At 37.7% G+C, this 18,840-nt stretch overlaps 1 protein-coding gene and 1 long non-coding RNA gene across 2 annotated transcripts; both read left to right on the top strand.

The window, feature by feature from the left end:
• The first annotated feature begins 564 nt into the window (after window positions 1-564).
• Window positions 565-6,969, top strand: LOC119785683 (hepatitis A virus cellular receptor 1 homolog). Its single transcript, XM_038288447.1, has 6 exons — window positions 565-757; window positions 1,313-1,663; window positions 2,809-2,883; window positions 3,189-3,247; window positions 4,837-4,867; window positions 6,815-6,969. The coding sequence occupies exons 1-6, from the start codon at window positions 694-696 to the stop codon at window positions 6,967-6,969; spliced, it is 735 nt and encodes a 244-aa protein (XP_038144375.1). The 5' UTR covers window positions 565-693.
• A 1,910-nt stretch (window positions 6,970-8,879) lies between these two features.
• LOC119785694 lies at window positions 8,880-12,519 on the top strand. The gene is made up of 4 exons (XR_005281076.1): window positions 8,880-8,943; window positions 9,342-9,469; window positions 9,690-9,714; window positions 10,027-12,519. It is a non-coding gene; the product is annotated as an uncharacterized LOC119785694 (long non-coding RNA).
• Window positions 12,520-18,840: the final 6,321 nt, after the last annotated feature.

The following is an 18,840-nucleotide window of genomic DNA, read 5'->3' as shown; positions in this document are numbered from 1 at the left end:
CTGACAGGTTCCAACAACCCATGAACCCACAGAAACAGAGGCTTTGGCACTCTGACCTAATTATGTAGCTGAACCTTCTTCCAAGCAGATCACCAATTTATGAAGTCTGATGTGTTGCAACTTCAGTGTTCTTTTCTGAATAAAGCTGCTTTATTACATACTTTAATGTGAACTCTGTTTTTAACTTTTTAAGGCTCCAAAAATGCTGTTTCACAGATGCAATAAGGATATATCTATTAATTTACTTTATCTAAAAAAGAAACAAGGAAAACCGGTCCTGAACAACTACTTGTGATTCCCATAAAGAAGAAAAAAACTGTCTATATTAAATACATTTTCATCAATATCTTCAAATTGTGGACAAATTTTAGAAGTTGTGTTTATGATAATCTTCAGCATTTCATTAAAAGATCAAAGTTGATGATAAAACTGCTAACTGTAGAGAAATGCAGAAACTAAGAAGACCACCTGATTCTGTCCTCAGGGTTTTATTAAAGGATGTGAAGAATGAGAAACATTATCTGTGGTTTTAACAGCAACAGACTCTCTGACAGACTCGCTGTTGAAGGCTTCCTCTTTATGTCCTCAGTTTGGTGCTTCCTCTCAGGCTGTAGCTCTGGTGAACGCCTTTCTTAATGCAGTGAGTTTGCAGCTGTGGTGACGGTCAGAGTTTCAGCAGCTGTGAATACAAACATGTTGCTGGGTGATGATGGTTGGTTCATCATGAAGGTCCTGCTGCTGCTCGTGCTCCTCACAGGTACTTTTATGTTCTGTTATTTTTTAAGCAAAAATGCACAATAATTGGCTCATTAACATAACCTTCATAGACTCTGCTGCCAGTTAGGGGTATTTAGACGTAAGAGTTAGACGTATGTGTTTCTTCAGATTTTTTTATGTTTGTGGTTCCCTCATTTTATTTATATGTAGTTTCCAATAAAGTAATGCTATCTGTCTGTAAAATCTGAATCATGAAACCTTTTAATAGAACTAATGCAGCTGAATCAGTATAATAATATCTGACATGAGCAGAGAAGCTCTACCAATCAGACTGAGATGCTTCAGTTTGATGTATTTATCTTTTACTTGAGACTTTATTTGTTACTGAGGTCAATTATCACCATAACAGTGACTGTAAAATAACATCAAACAGGTAACTAAGTATGATTAACCGTCTTTTTTAAGAATGTATAAATGAGCCTAAGATGATTTTTATAGAGTGGCAGATAACTGATACATAACAGATATAATATTCAGATTTTAGTTTCTAGATCTGACATCTGTGAAACTAAACTCTTTATTTTTTGTTTTTCAGTGTCAGGATGTGAAAGCATCAGAGTTGTTGGTCAAACAGGTCAGAATGTGACTCTGAACTGTAGATATGATATCAAAAAGGAAGGAGCGTCGCATGCTTGCTGGAATAAAGGACAGATACCGAATTGGGGACGCTGCAACAATAAGCTGATATCTACAGATGGATATAAAGTTATAAAGGAAACCAGAGTTTCCAGCAGGTATCAGCTACTGGGACGACTGGATGAAGGAGACGTTTCTCTGACGATCCTGAACCTCACTGAGGAAGATGCTGGACTTTATGGATGCAGAGTGGAGATACCTGGGTGGAACAATTATCAGAAACATCACTTTGTGTTGTTTGTTGAAAAAGGTTAGAAAATATAGATATTTATAACAATTTTTATTTTCCAAAGATAGTTTGCTAAAAACATTGGCGTAAACTGCACAAATCAATTTTCAAATGTTTTAATGTGAGCAAGGCAGATTTATCTTTATAGCTCTTTTCAGTAACAAGACAAAAGTAAGAAAAACACAGGGAAAGCACATAGCAGTGGCATCAAAGAGGCATTTTAAAACTTTTGTCGAAAGCTTAAACTATAAATTTTCATGGGGGGGGGTGGCCTAGTGGTTAGGGCATAGATCTGTGATACCAGAGGTTCTTACATCAAGCCTTACTCTAAGGGACTGCCACTCTGGCTCTCTGAGCAAAGACCCCTAACCCCACACTGCTCCCCGGGCGTCGCACAGTGGCAGCCCACTGCTCCCCAAGGGGATGGGTCACATGCAGAGAGTGAATTTTGTTGCTTTGTACTTGTGACACTGTAATGACAGTAACGTTGAATTCTATTCTTGATGCATTAGGTTATACTTAACAGAAACAGGTTTAACAATCCAAAATATTTTTCTTTTTTTGTGGGTTATAAATAAGCAATTTACCACTTTCAGTTTGACAATATTACCTTTACTACAAATGTTTTACTCCTATGATTTCTCAATTGATATATGATACGCTGCCTGCTGTACTTTGCACATGTTTTCCTTGAGTTCTATAATATGTGGGAAGAGTTACTTTTTCTAAGTAAATGATACTCCAACTATTTTAATTGTAGGATTTTTACTCTTTCCTCAGGTTAGAGGGTTTCCTTACATGTAATGGATCCAGAATGTGATTAAATAAGTATTGATAGCACAGGCAGATCCAGATTAGAGTGGCTTTCATTCTGTCAAGAGGTACCAAGTAAGTAGAAAATGATGCATGTATCAGTCAAAAAATATGGAAAATAATATAAGGTGTGCAGAGTTATAATTTAGATCTTTAACCACAAAGAAATACCTCCCACGTTTATAGTGAACAACTCTCTGGGAACCAGAAGTTCATTTATTTTATTAACTCTGGGGTTGTTCACTAAAAATATGAAATCTGTTTACATGAACAGCATGTGAAAAGAGGGTTTTTAGTTGAAACTGGGGCAAGATGATTCACTGAGGTTAAAAATGTTCCTTGTTTATCTTCAGCTCCAGATCTGACCACATCACCTCCATCAGACAAAAAGATGCTCACAGAGAGACAAGATGTTGCCAAGACTACAGGTAAAAAAAATAAAAACAAAAAACAAGACCACTAACATCTACTAAACCACAAACATCTAAAACTACTTGAAGACTCAACAGCCAGCATGACTCAGTCTGATCAAAGTGTGAAAAATGTAAATCTTTGATTGGTTTAAAAATGAGCAGCCGATGCTAAAAAATAAAACATAATATTGGTGTAATTTTTGCCCTATTGTTCCTTATCTTTTTTACTTTTGCATGTACCACTCATTAGCTCCTTTCTGTTATCATCCTGTTAATGATGCTGTTCTAAAATCGTCCACTATCATTTCCTCATCCAGCAGATCTCATGACCACAGACACCCTCCTGACTTATCACAGCACCAACAGCATCAGAGCAAAGGTGAGAAAACTATGAAGTTATTAGAATAACCAGTGGACCCTGGTTTTTCTGACCTAGATTGTTTATCTTACTTTGATGAAGATTAAATGAGACAATCAAACTATAGATTGTTTAAAGGTCTCATTTAATGTTCATCTGAAGTAAAACTTGCCAACAGTTAAAGTTGAAAGATGGATGTCTGATGAATATAAAACACACACAAAATGATCATAATCTATTGCTCTCCTGACCTGTTCAATGTGTGGTGACAGCGATCTTGTTTTAGCCAGGGGCGTCAGCTGGCCCAATACTATACAGGGATACAATAGGGCACCAAAAACATTTTTTTGGGCAATTATTTATTTTAATTATAATTAATGCAAGCAAATATTTTGAGCAAATACTTTATAGCACTTATTTTTTTATTATTAAGCATCATAAATAAATTGAGCAATCAGATTGTTATTTTCTGCATCATTAAATATCTACCTGAACCAAACTGAATTGAATTGGCCCTCTTGTGAACTTAACTGTATATCTCTAATCAACTACTGGTGAAGGCACAAATTATCTTCATTAAATATCTGTGAGCAAACCTGAACTTGGAAACTGAAAAGTTGAAATGTGAAACTGTAAAAGAAAAAAAAACAAAAAACACCTTGACATACATACATGTCTGTGTTAATCATTTCTATTTCGGACCCTCCTAGGTGTGTATATCATGGCCAGTAAGATGAGAGAGCTGGATGTTAATTTTTTTTAAGTTTTCTCCAGGGAGGGCTATAAATTCAATAGACGTATACCAATAATCAATCAAACCTATACTAAGTTATCTTCCAGTATATTTATATGAATACCAACAACAAATTACATTATAAAACAAAACATCATTTCATGAACAGCTTTACATTTTGTACATAAATCCTGCCCTTCTGATGCTTTGTGAAGGTAAATCTGTGTTTTGCATGATCCAATATGATGCCACAAACCGAAAAAAAAAAAATAATGTACAAGTTTAATAATGGAAAAGCTATATCATCATTTTTTTATATCTAAAAACAATTTATTTTCTGAAAATGTGTTTATTTATGAGCAACTATGCAAATTACCAAACATCTAAAAAAAAAGTACACTATATTACATTATTTTCCATGTGAATCCCAGATTGTTCATTCTTCTTTGCCTTTTCTACATGCTTTAAATCAGTCCTACATGTCTTTATCCATGAAAAAGGAGGCAGGGAAAGCAGAATAAAGCTACATTCAGTTAGCCAAGCCTTGTAGCTAAACAGGTCTTAGAAAAGGAAGTTTCTTGCGCCATTTCTCTCTTTCTCAAACAGTCTGCACTGTGGTGGGAGGTGTTGAGCAAAAACACTTCCTGCGCTGGAGGCGCACCAGAGCTGTGCCACAAGCTCTCCTATACCTTTGTATTGCAGAAGAGCTGCTTCAGTATATGGGCAAAAACTTTTGCGCCCTGGGGTCGAAAGACGTCACCGATCCGAAGAAAAATAGAATGATGCTTAACTAACTAGTCATTAAAGTGTTAAGGAAGAAAATATTCTAAAATAGGTAACTTTGGAAAAAGGTTGGCTTTCTCTCTTCCTTTCCCAGATCCTCTCGGCGAGCTGCGTGTGGCCACAAGGAAAACCAGCAATGCGTGTTGACGTCACAGAATTACAGAGTTTAATCCAATATAAGACAATGCATAAACTTAGAAATAAGACAATGCACAAACTTACACCAGAAACTGCAGAACAACGGAGACATACATTCAATTACCTGACATAAATGGAGAGAAGGAAAGAAAGCAAAGACGTACAAAGACATCTTTGGAGAGTTGCAAGAGCAAATCTGATTTTTTACTTCTGTGTAGAAAGTTTTAACCTTTTGTATTTAATTTATTCAAATAAGGCTGGCTTTTGCTCCCCCAACCAGGAGCTGTCTCTGGCACTCAGAAAAACTTAGCGCTTCCCCTAATTTACGGCAAACATCTGGGGTCCAGGAATTCTAAGGTCTTCTGGCTAAAGAAAACATGAGATAAGACCTCACAGAATAGCTGTTGGAATGCGGGGCCTCTTCCTGCCATAAATTCTCCGGAACAAACTTAAATTCAGTAATTTGGTTCAAGGAAAGGTTATCTTCACAAACTTGTTCAAAATTAAGAGTGTTCAACATATCTTTTACATATGCCATAAGATTAACTGTATTAAAAACTAAAAATAATCATTTTTCTTTAACAAAAGATTAAATATTTGTCTTGCACGTCTAAAAAATATGTAGAGATATATTTCGAAATATTTAACATTTTAATTTAAAATTAAATGATAAAAAATGTTGTATGTCTTAATCAGGATCATTGGGTGTGGGACAACGCCCTAACGCCCTCTATTGGCCAGCCGCCACTGTTTTCGGGTTAATTTTTGCAAAGCTGTCGATCTGGCTTATTCAGGCTGATGTAGAGTTCTCCTCTCTCAACTCTGCTGTGAGAGCAGAGCTTTGAGAGCGGTGCTGTGAAAGAAGAAAATTTATTTGATTAAAAAATAGATGCCCCAGGCGTACCTATAGGGAGGACCAATCCTGCAATAATTAAAAATAAAAACATAAATAAATAAACAGTCCAAATATAAATAAGCATACAATTGACTGCCCCCCCAAAATACAATAAACAAATCATTGTAGATAGAAATCAAATTATACAGTGAGATATAAATGTATATATCTCTTTTAATTACCTTTCCTTTTTTCGCCTTTGTAGTAATTACCTTATTCATTTATTGTCTGTTATAATCTTCAACTTTATTTATTTATTAAGTATTTCTTTAAGTATTTATGTGCATGTTATAGTATTTTTGTCTGGTTTATTCTTCCTTTGTGATTTTTTTACCCTGTTTTTTTCTTCCATGCTATGAATTTCTGCCTGTCGACTGTGGGAAAATAGACTGAGGCTTGAATATTGCTGGAGAGGCACTCACTTTTGGAGGGCCCTTGGTTTATCCATGGATCCAGTTTATGGGGGTTTAATCCAGAGAAGAGAGAACTCGTTGGAGAGCGGACAGGCAGACATAAGTTGGACCCAGAGGAGTAAAGGAGCGGACTGTCACTTGGTTTTCCAGGAGTGGACTTGAACTATTCCCATGGAGGTTTTACCCTGGCTCAGTGTGACTCAGTAAATCCTTCCAGGGGTAGAAGGTCCAGGCTTATCCAGTAACACAGGAAGTCTTCCTGCCAAAGAACAAAGACAAAAAACAAGTTCAGACTTAGAGAAACAATGCTAAGGATAGACTCTGCTAATCTCAGTTAGGCAAGAGTACCCAATACTGGCAAACACTCCGGCCTTGAGGTGGTGACAGCCCACTGCTCAAGTACTCCTCTGGCAATGACCCAACGAGCCACAGGTGTGAATGGAGGCCCAACGAGGACAGGGCACCACCTGGTGGTGGAGAGAGGAAAACACAAAAAACAACCCACACAAACTGGAATCCTAACAAAGATATTTAGAAACTGTTTTTGAAAACAATGCTAACTTTATAAGTATTGAATTTATTATTTTTTCGTTTGGACGCTCTGACAGATTGTGTGTTTCATTTAGCTGCACACATGGACACAGATGTCGACAATGTAGTTTTTCAGAATCTGGAGAAAGAGGCCCATTTTCTATACCCGGTCGCTAACAACCGCGGTGAAGTTGGTTTGAAGTTGGATATTCAAGCTCCGGGAGGTCAGCGGGATCTAGCAAACGGTTGATCCAACTGATCTCAGCTGCTCCCTCCTCCCACATTCTCAACAAAACTTTGAACCAAGCACTTTTGAGAAACAAAAATCAATAAATTCCTTATCTTATGACCAGCTAAGACCAAGCTAATATAAAATCATGCCAATAGGTAACATATGTAAGGCACACTTGCTTTTATGCAATTTTAAGCCATTTTTAAGAAATTTTTAAAGACAAAATTTGGGACTTTTCTTCAATAGCTTCCAGGTCATATGATCTGCTGACTCAAATTGTTTGTGAAATTGTTTTACTACATTAGCCTTAAGAGGCACACACATTTTTATTCCTTTTTAAGCATCCTTTTTGTTAATTTTTAAACATTCTTTATTATAATAATTGTAGCATCTCCCCCGAATGATGGTCAACACTTGACTTATGGTTTTCTTGTTTATTGGAATTTCAGCGTTGTCAACAATAATCCTTTTAACCAACCACCATAAGAGCTAGGCAGAGCACAGAAGAAAAAATGTATTACCTTACTGGCTGATACTACGTAAAATTAGCATCTTACCGAACACGAAAAAATTCTTTACACACATTTCAAAACACATGAACACACATTAAACATGTCTTATTACATAAGCACTAACCTTGTGCCACTTCGGAGGGTGTAAGTCCTTCAAATAAAGCTTAATATTTTAACTATCTTTCCTTCTTTTACTATGTTTCGATCTCAGCCTCTTCTTCTACGTATATTGCGGTAGCCACTAACAAAAAACCTGGTCACGTAGTTTCAAAATAAAGTCCCTTAAAACAACATAAAATGTAAAGAATTATAAATTCACAAAATAATGGAGGCAAAAATAATAGCTTATAATAATTTCACATTGTAATATGTCTTGTAGCTAAATTAGAAAACGGGTCATTTACAATAATTTATATTTCTTCAATAGCTTCCAGGTCATGTCACCCACTGAGGAGACGCACTCATTTTATCCAATCCAATCCAATTTAGGCCTTTGTTAATTTTAAAAACTTATTTTTAATACAGTAGGGAGACAGAAACAATGGGAGGACTAATTAGCTGATAAGGAGCAGGTGTAGACAGAAGTAACTAGAAGGAGGTAAGGGGAAAGCAAAGGTCACTAAGGGGCAGCAAAACTGAGAATGAAAAAAAATTATGTTAGTCTAGAGAACAACACAGAACAAAACAAAGCATACTTAAAAATAAAGAGTGAAAAACAACCATAAACTTTCCCCGGGTCACCAGTGTAGTAGGAGAAAAGTATTTAACTATTCACCCTAGTTAAATAAACGGAGATCAATGAATTTCACTCAGTCTGCATTTTATTAATCACATCTTTGCAAACAGAGAACAGTTCATCATACAGCCCTTATGGCACAGCATTCAGCCCTGTTCTGCCTGAGCAACGTGTGTTCCCCCTTACTTACAACAATGTAACGTAGTCAGAGTTAAAACAGATTACAGACACTTTGGTTAACAGTAACATGTTATGAATAAACCTTGAGAAAGAATCTTGTTTGTTATGGGAAGAAGCTATGTCTGGTCTACAAACACCATCACGCAGAGAATGGTGTGGCCTTAAAGGTGAAACAGACAAATTTTTATAGTGAGGAAATAGGATCAAATAATATATGAAATAAGAGAAATATAAATTTTCTGACAACACCAGCCATGAGAGGAAGAGCAACATTTGTTTGGAAGCATATTTTGCTAGACCCTTGAAGTGCATATTCTGTGTTTAAAGACCTGTAACAACAGATGTATTTTTTAAAATACAAAATTAGCAACTTGGTTAGAAGCATTAAAGCCTCCTTCAAAGGAATTTGAAATGATTGACCTGGATGACCATCAACTGAGTTGATCAAAGCTTTCTGTTTCTGTATGTGGCTTAAGGACGTAGGCAGCATGCTGTCGGTGTCACAGGCGTGTGTTCTGTTCTTCATAGTGGCTCTGGTCACTGCAGCCGGATTCTTCATTTATGGTGAGTTTGCTCTGAATGATTTAGCAGCAGCCAAAATGTTTGTTCAGAGGCTGTTGGAAATGATCAATTTGATGAATGATGTGATGATAAAAGAAATCAGCTGGTTTCCTTTAGAAACTTTGAACCGATATGATTGCATTATCTGATTAAATTGTCTTTTGAGATGTTTTTTTTTTGTCATCATCCAGCCTTTCTAATGCTTTGCTTTTTGTATTTTTGTTGGAGTTAATCTGTGTCACCAAATACGACACTTGTTAAAAGTCTTCAGGGTTAATAATTGAGCTAGACAGAACCAGGCTTAAAGAAACCCAAACCTCCAAATCCACACAATGATGAGACATCAACTGCGAAGTAAGGAGGTGGAGGATTGATGATATGGCTTTGTTCTCCATTTACAGGACCTGGGCCTTTTCCAGTCATTGAGTCGACCATGACCACTGCTGTTTATCAACATGTTCTAGAGTCTAATGTGAAACCATTTGGCCATCAGATGAAAACAGCTACTGAGATCTTATTTCTGGTTAAGGTGATTCTACAGACTTTTGGCTCCTCATTTGGATTTATTTGCTTATAAATATTTATAGATTTAGTGATCATATTTGTGTTTTATACATAAATTTGACCCATTTAATTTGGGGTAAGATTATTCAGCTGACATTCAGTGTACTTTCGTACCTGATGATGAATTAAGCGTTTTTGTTTTTTTTTCTTTAATCTAGTTTCTGATGTTTTTTATTTCTTTGCAGCAACAAGATTGAGGCAACTTAAAGTGTGAGTGTCTTAGAGTTTCTTAATCTGTCTGAAAACAAATCCTCCAATCAGTTTGATTTGTTTATAAAATGGTGGTTCATTTCTACTGTAATTCATGATTTTATCAGTTTCTGTTCCTTAACATTATAAATGTTGGTTAAAATTCCTTCCTACCCTATTTTTTCCACAAACATGTAAACCCAAACACAAAAGGGCTGTACCTTAGAGAAATTGTTTTTCCATCCAACATTAATTTTAGTAATATTAAATAACTGATAGGTTTTTACATTCCTGTTTAATAATATTATTTATCTTTTTTCCTCATCTCATTAGGAAAAATATCCCTCATCATCTCCCTGTTTCTCAGCTCTTCCTCAGTAGATTGAGGTCTTTTGCTTTAAAGCATTTATTCAATCAAACGCCAAAGATGATAAACAGTTAAAGAACTCTGAATTCCCAAGTGCACAGCTTCTAGAAAGGAGGGAGCTCTGAAACACAAATTTGAGAAAATGCATGTGAGCATCATATAACCCACTGAGGGAAAGACTGCATCTTCCAAAACAAATATTGGATCCAAAGTGATGTCTGGTCTGCTGCCTGCATATGAGGCTGTACCCCAGGTGAAAATCTGATCATAGATTCTCTGATAAGAGATGGGTCGGTCTCTGATTTGATAACTGAAACAATTTTCCCCACTTCCTGAAGAAGACTATTGAAACTGCAGCTTCTTGCACTTCCCCAATAAGAACTCACCCCAGCTGCTAGACTAGAAGTATTCCCCATGTCTCTCTCTCCATTGGTCCTGTTAAACATGAAAGGTACAGTAAGGAGTGTTTAGGCAACTAACCTAGTTTGAATAATTATTTCATTGTGTTTTCTTTGTTGTACATTATGTTTTTTAAGTTAGAGCAGATTCCTGAGCTGCTTAATAAACCTTTCAGTGCTTCAGGCAGTTTTGGAAAGCTGGTGATGAAAGAGTCACTTTGTTTCAGCAATTTGAGGAAGAGCTACTTCAGTGTTACCTCTTTTTTCTAACATTCATAAAAAAAATCACAGCATTGTCCTGGTTTACATCAGCATTAATTATGCTTTTGGCTGCACAACACAGTGGGCACTGTCAATTAGAGAAACAGGTTGATGCACAAATTTGATGCATTGAGGCAACATTTAAATAAACCAAAACATTGCTGCCTTTCTCAATATTTATCAGTGGTGCAGTTTAAGGCACACGCAGTTCTCTAAGTTGGCTGCAGAGGGCAGTATTGTGTCACTCCCTCAGTGAACAACAGGACCTGATGGTGGTTTTTCTGTTGCTCAGAGAGCATTAATGTCTGAAAGTAGAAGACTAAAACAATTAAACTGTAATAAGTTCCTTTATTTATTTCAATATTAACCTAAAAAATTATTTTTAGCGGAGAAGGTGGCTGCGAAAAGAAATAATATCTGATTGGTTTATCAAAATATGGCTTAATTGTTAAAGTACACCAGCGTTTTCTTTGGAATTATGTCTGATTTAGTTTTTAAATGCTTTATAATCTGGAATTTTCAACAGTGAAAATATATGTTTAATTAAATATTAAAAATTCCCTTATTCTAGTTATAAATCTCATTAAATTTTTTTGCAGACCATGAAGGTGACAAAGCAACCACAGCATCTCAATGAACAGCAGTGTTTTTGTCCATTCAAACAAAAAAGATAAGATCAAATGGCCTTTTATGTTTCACAGAAGTTTTAACTCAAATTAGCTATTTAGTGACTCAGGCCCTCTGAGTTTTTTTTATTTTCAATTTTATTTGAAGTTTGAAATGAAATGATGGTAGGAAAATAGATTAGTCACATTGTGTTTGTTGTAAAAGCACAAAAATAGTTTCTTAAAGCAATGTTCGGATAGTCAAACTTAGTATCAGAAATATCTCTGTATATTAAAATACTGATTTCTAACAGTATCTCCACGCCCTGAACAGGATAGTTTCCCAGTACCTGTGTGGCTCCTTTTTGTATAAATTACTGCATTACGTGGTGTGACATGGAGGTGATCTGCTGTTAGTTCTGCTGAGATGGTCAAGAAGTCCATAGATTTCCTGCAGGGTTCAGGTGAGTGGCATCGCCTGGCCACTCCTGTTTCTAGCCCTGAATGATTCTCATCAAGCTCTGGATCTTTTTTTTCACTCAGGAAATTCACTCAGCCCTTTGATATCAAATGATAAGAGGTTTTGTAATTTCCATTCTCCGGTGAATACAACACAGTCACAACACCATGACCAAAGACAGAGGAGTTTCTGTGGAAGCGGGCACTCATCCATGTTTTATCCGTGCTGCTATACACTGTGTGCAGAATTATTAGGCAAATGAGTATTTCGACCACATTATCCTTTTCATACATGTTGTTCTACTCCAAAATTTATAGGCTTGAAAGCCAACTACCAGTTAAGTAAATCGGGTGGTGTGCATCTCTGTAATGAGAAGGGGTGTGGCCTAATGACATCAACACCCTATATAAGGTATCATTAACTATTAGGTAACTTCTAATTTTCCTTTGGCAAAATGGGTCAGAAAATGGATTTGACAGACTCTAAAAAGTGAAAAATTGTCAGATGTCTTTCAGAGAGGTGCAGCAGTTTAGATATTGCCAAACTTTTGAAGCGGGATCATCGAACAACCAAGGGGTTCATGGCAAATAGCCAACAGGGACAAAGGTTAGCAAGACAAAGGTTCAGCAAGAAGGTTCAGGTTTTGTTCCCGGCCCGGGGTCTTTCTGCATAGAGTTTGTATGTTCTCCCTATGCATGCGTGGGTTCTCCCCAGGTACTCTGGTTTCCTCCCACAGTCCAAAAAAAATGGCTGTTAGGTTAATTGTTTTCTCTAAATTCTCCTTAGATGTGAGTGTGTGCGTGAATGGTTGTTTGTCCTGTTTGTCTCTGTGTAGCCCTTTGATAGACTGGCGACCTGTCCAGGGTGTACCCCACCTCTCGCCTGTAAGTCTCGCCCACAGACAGCTGGAGATAGGCACCAGCACCCCTGGCAATCCCAGCAGGGATAAGTGTGATAGAAAGTGGATGGATGGATAAATGTTCAGAAACACTGGAGCCTGTGCTCAGGGGGATGACATCAGAGGTGTTCTGTCAGACCTGGACTGACTTAGGTCTGTTAATGAGGAAAAATAGCAGCCAGTTGCAAAGGGGGGTTTTGAAGCCCTGGTATTCCAGTTTTCCCATAAGATGCTGTGTGATGATGGCGTGGAACGCGTAACTGTGCTTGTTGCAGTGTTTGGTATCAAACAAGGTGCTAGAAGGCCCAAGAAGGCTTCACTAAAAATAACATTTTCCCAGTTAAATTTCCTGAGATTCCCTTAGGATGTGGGCTCAGCCCCCGATGTTACCAGGTCCAGGAAACCTGATTCAGGCCAGGCCAGTCCATTCCTGGTGTTACTTCCTCCTAATGAGTGGGTTTTGTTTAACAGTCCTCTCAGAGTTGTACTTATTTCTGTTGCTGGTTCACCTTTTCCTACCATAATGACCCTCTATGGCCTCCCCTTGTTGTAGTGATGCCAGTGAATGTCTTATGGGTGTCTATCGAGCTGCAGTCTTCTCCATGATGGTTTTGCTTAATGACCAAAACATTTAGGGGCTCAGGGAACATTTGCAGGTTTTAGCTTAAGAGTTAATTATCCTATGGTGTGTCATGAGTTTCTAATTTTTTTCATAGTACTCTATGTTACTAGGACATCGAGTTTATGGATTTCATTATAAGCTAAAATAATCTGACAATAAATAAAAGCTTGAAATATTAAGTTCTTTGTAATAAGTTGTTAATGTAAATTACTGAAAATAGTAAGAAAAAAAAGATTATTTGAGATGTTCCAGGTAACACCTTGGGTCCTGTTAGGTCAGGGAGAAACACAAGGTGGCGCCTCTTTCTCTTATATGTGAACGAAAACACATCATGACTTGTTGCTCTGAGATGAAAACATTTTGCAGATGGAGCTTTTATCATTCAGACTTGGATTTGTCAGACCAATGTGACTATTGAAAATAAACTGATTGTTTTGAATTAACCCATCCCTGTCTGTGCTGATTTATAACTCAACATCTCCAGAAGGTCCAGTGGAGGCAATCCCGTCTGAAGGAATTGAAACTATCATGTTCCCTGGTCAACATCCCCATTATTTCTTTTTTATAGCTCCTTTTGTTGAAATAAATCTTCACAGATCACAGAAGGAAAATAATTATACTGTAATCCCTGATCCTGCTGAACTACTTCATTTATTTTCAGCATTATTTATATTTACAGCTCCCCTCTCCCTGCAGCCAGCAAAAAATAGTTAATATACATTGATGAAATTAATATATCTTAGATTTTCTTTATTGCAGCTTTTTTTCATAGTTTGACATTTTTGTGGGATTCTCAATATATCTTTGCACTTCATAGCATATTTTAACGTCTAAAATAGAAAAATAAAACCGATGATTAAAAAAGGTCTATGCCGGGTTGTTGAAATATGTGCAGTTTATTTTTTGAGATGATAGTATATAGATGGCAGTAGGAGAATTCCTCTTTATGTTTAACTGTAGCTTCTTTATGCTGTTTAAAATTACACAGACAAAATACGGTAAAAAAAAAAAAAAAAAAAAGGTTTTGGTTTTAAAGCCGAGCTACAATTGTGTTTCTCTTAGAGCAAGTTAAATAATAAAAGCTGTGATAATTGCACTAATCTAAATAATGTGAAACTGGCATGCGGTCTGATTGCTGAAATAAACTTAAAAAGAAAAACCAGAGATGCCACAATAGTTTATAGGACTGGATAGTGGGTACAGCACTGATGTGACAGAGATTGATTAATGCAGTGGTTCCCAAAGACTTTCTTCTGGGCCCCCCTTTGGATTACAATAAAATTTCCACGACCCCCCCCCCCCCCCCCCCCCCCCCCCCCCCCCCCGCAAAAAAAAAAAAAAAGAATCAACTGGGCACACACATCGTTCAACCACATATAATAAATCTATACACATATTTTGTTTTCAAACTCCACTGAAGTTTATTTCACACTTCAGGTTGCAACAAAACAAACTACACCATCTGTAGGAACACTTGTGTAACTGTATTTTTTTTATAGTTCTATGCTGTAGATTAGAAGAGGATTCATTGTTGTCTGTGTTATTTTAAACATTTTTTTTTTTTTTTATTTGTAACAATATTTAACTTTGCTATAATATATACATTAAAAAAGCCTCTGTGCAAAATGGAGTGAAAACATTGAACAGCTCCCTGAGTTTTTTCTTTGTACTTTAATCCTCCCATCTTTTCAGTGGCTGTAGTGAGCCTGCTTTTTGCTGTAGATCTTCTCAAATCTGGGTTGCAGTGTCACAACTGTCCATTATGCTCAGTCAAGCAAGCGCTGTTTTTTTTTTTTCCTCATTCATCCATACCGCTTCCCGCGCCCCCCCTGCAATGGCATTGCGCCCCCCCCTAGGGGCCGCGCCCCACACTTTGGGAACCACTGGATTAATGTATTACCACAATCAGTTTTAACTGATTCAAAAATACTTTATTGACCCTAAAGTGAAATGAATTGTTATTAAAAAAAGGGCTATAAAAAAAAACCTGAATGTTGCAACTGTAACTATACAGTCGTATGTTTACATCACTCTTTTTTCATCACATTGTCCTGCTGCCTACCTTTATCAAGGCTGCACTTTAAAAAATGAAATAGTCTAGAAAGCTGTACTAAAATTACATTTCTTTTTGTGTGCACTGGTGCGTACAAAACGACAAAGCAAAATCTGTCTAAGTCTAAACACTCATGTTGTTTTTATCGACCAGCTGCTGTAGATGTTGGTAGCTGCAGACAGGAAGGATCTTCTGTAGCCGTCTGTCTTGCAGCAGATGTTGAAAAGCCTTTGACTGACGACTCTCTGTTGTTGTTCAACAAACATCTACAGATGTTCAGAGTGTTTCATAATGTTCTTTAGTTTTCTGAAGAAGTCATGATAAAATTATTAGATAAAATTATCTCCAGAGGTTCTAAATGAGTTCTTAGAACAAATCCCACCTCCTTTATTTGCTTGTCAAGCTTCTTTCAGTAATTTGCTCTGATCGTCTTACACCATCAGTTGATTGCAGAACAGATTACACTCTCCACAACAGACTCATAGAAGAAATGCAGCATAATGCTACAAACACAGAAGAATCTGGGCTTTGTCTAGAAGTACAGTCTGCTCTGTCCCTTTTTGTACAAGACTCTATTGCTGTATCTCCAGTCTGTTTTCCAGGTGGACACCGAGGTATTTATACTCCATCAGAAAGGTGGGTCTGGTCCTAATCTCGGCGTGCGAGGGCCGGCCCTCTTGAAATCATACCGGCCCCAACACTTACTCTCCGGCTGAAGCACCTACCTGTGACAGTGAATAGCTCAAGGAGCTCAAGAAGTAAAACAATGTTAACAACTTAAATGATGCATACAGTATATGTAGCTCTTCCTTGTCTTGCACATCCTGATGATGTTGGCATATGGTGTACTTTTCTATTTCTTTAAACTGTAAAATCCTTGAAACAAACTTAATTATAATAAAAATAAAATGCTTTCTTTAAGCCAAACTACGATGTTCCACTTATATTTGGCAAATTTATGTTGTGGTGCATGATGGGGTTGTGCATCTAAAGCAGAGGTCTTCAACAGGGGGTGCGTGACCCATAGGAGGTCAACGGAGGTACTGCATGAGGTCACGAAAGTTTTGGTTGATTAGACTTTTTTTTTATATTCCCCCCTGCAAATTTTTCCACTAATTGAAATATCTCTAAATCCACATTAACATGAATTCAACACACTGTAGTAAACAGATAAATTGAGGCAGAAGATGTCTTTCATCATCAATGCACACATTCAGCGACACACAGGAGCTCTTTCAAGCTGGGCACCGTTTAATTCACAACACCTGTCCCATCAACCAGGAATCAGAAATACTTTAATAATCTCAGAGTGAAATTACTTTAGTTACATTATTCCATCTGTAACAGAGTGACTATATGACCAGTTTGATAAAACACAGTTTCATACAATATATATAATTAGGGGGTCCCCGCTCCATCTCTCCATCAGTTTGGGGGTCCTTGGCCTGGAAGACGTTGAAGACCCCTAATCTAAAAGGCTAACGTTTGTCATTTTAGGAGCATTGTTGTAAAACAATGTTTATGATGGCCGTCTATTGTGTAAAAAAAAAATTTCTTTAGATTTAAGAGATCGATAGACCTTGATTCAAATTGGGCAAGATTTCATATATCAGGCGGTTAATGAAAATGTTTTGGGCTGGAAAATGTGAGTCAGTGACATCTGGCAACCCTGCTGAAGTTATTGTCCCGTCCGTGTTAATAACCAGTAGAACCGCATTACTGTATATCTTGCTGATAGTTGTCGTGTGATGCCTGAGGATAAATTCGTATTGTGTTTCATATTAGAGATGCACGCGTTTGACTGTGCTTACATTTTTTTCTTCTTTTTTTTGGGGGGGGGGCAACTCCCCCCCTCTGAGTCACATGTTTGCTTTCAGTTTTTGCTGTCTGAAGAATTTGCTTGATGACAAAACTGCAGCAGAACAGGAAATAACCACAGAGAAAATATCTGTGGTCTCCATATTTGTCTTTTTACACCAGTCCACCCAGCAGGTGTTTTCTGCAGGAAAGAGTTCTGCTTTAACATTAATAAAAAGATTTAAGACAATGTAAAGCTCAGATACAGGAAGCATCAGAAAAGATCCTGACAGATTCCAACAACCCATGAACCCACAGAAACAGAGGCTTTGGCACTCTGACCTATTTATGCAGCTGAACCTTCTTCCAAACAGATCACCAATTTATGAAGACTGATGTGTTGTTAACATCAGCGTTCTTTTCTGAATGAAGCCGTCATGATGGGTTCTTAAGTTAAGCCCAAAAATGCAGAACACACACGGAAACTGGGTAAAAGTTCAACAGAGTTTATTATGGTTCACAAGCACATGATAAAGAATATGATCTGGAAAAGGTTCAGGGTTGGTTCACTAAAGTCTTGACTGGGACTGGAGACTGTTGGTTAGCAGAGTTCATGGGAAGCTAAGCGTCTAGCTTCAGGCTTAGCATAGCAGACCTTGATCTGAGCTTCCAGCTCGCTGCAGAGAACGACAGGGAATATCCACATAGGATTTCACAGGCTGAGCTTCCAGCTCATTGCAGAAAACAGGGAATTTCCACAAAAGATTTCACAGGCTGAGCTTCCAGCTCATTGCAGAGAACAGGGAAAATCAACATATGATTCTTCAGGGTGATTTCACATAGGAACCTTCAGGTTGGCTCACCAGGGCAGATTAGCAGGTTAAGCTCTCCTAGAGCTTCAGGCTTGAGACTGGTTTCCTGTGATGCAGCTCTCCCAGAGCTTCAGACCAGAGACAGGGTTCCAGTGAGGCAGCTCCTCTTGAGCTTCAGACCAGAGACTGGTTTTCCAGTGAGGCAGCTCTTCCTGAGCTTCAGACCAGAGACAGGTTTCCTGTGAGGCACAGACAAAGGAGAGATTAGAATCTGATCTCACACTAGAGACAACCAAGATTCAATCTGAAACAGAGGCTCTGGAAGCTAACCAACTAAGATCAACACTGCGGCGTGGAAGCAAGGCCTGGCAGGAGCTTATAAAGGGGAGGTCTCCTGATGAGAGGATTAACAACAGGTGTGCAGGAAGACTCCAGCCCTAAGATGGTTGGAAGTATGATGGGAGGACCGATGGGACCATCAGAAACTGGCAGAGTTAAGATGACCTAGAGTAAATTAAAATTATATGGGCAAATGTGATTTAGTATTATGTTGGTTTAAGTTACACAGGTTTTTTTTTTTTTTTTTTTTTTTTTTTTTTTTTTTTTTTTTTTTTTTTTTTGGGGGGGTGAATCGTTTCCTGTTTTCTTGCTTTACTCCATATCAGTTGGTGGCGGTAATGCACAATTCACAAGTCTGCCAACCGCCATAAAATCCCATAAGAAGAAGAAGAAGAAGACTCCAGCCCTAGGAGACCCACGGCCCACTCTGCTGGAGACAGAGGGTAATCTCCAGATCCCAGCAGTAACTCCAGTCCTAAAGGAAAGAAACACAGAACAGAAGAGGATCCTCGGCGCCCTCTGGTGGGCAAGCCTG

Source organism: Cyprinodon tularosa, unplaced genomic scaffold (genome assembly GCF_016077235.1).
Source record: "Cyprinodon tularosa strain WSP-4 unplaced genomic scaffold, ASM1607723v1 ctg256, whole genome shotgun sequence".
NCBI classification, from domain to species: Eukaryota; Metazoa; Chordata; class Actinopteri; order Cyprinodontiformes; family Cyprinodontidae; genus Cyprinodon; species Cyprinodon tularosa.
Note: the sequence above shows the minus strand (reverse complement) of the source record. Positions and strands in the feature narration are given on the sequence as shown.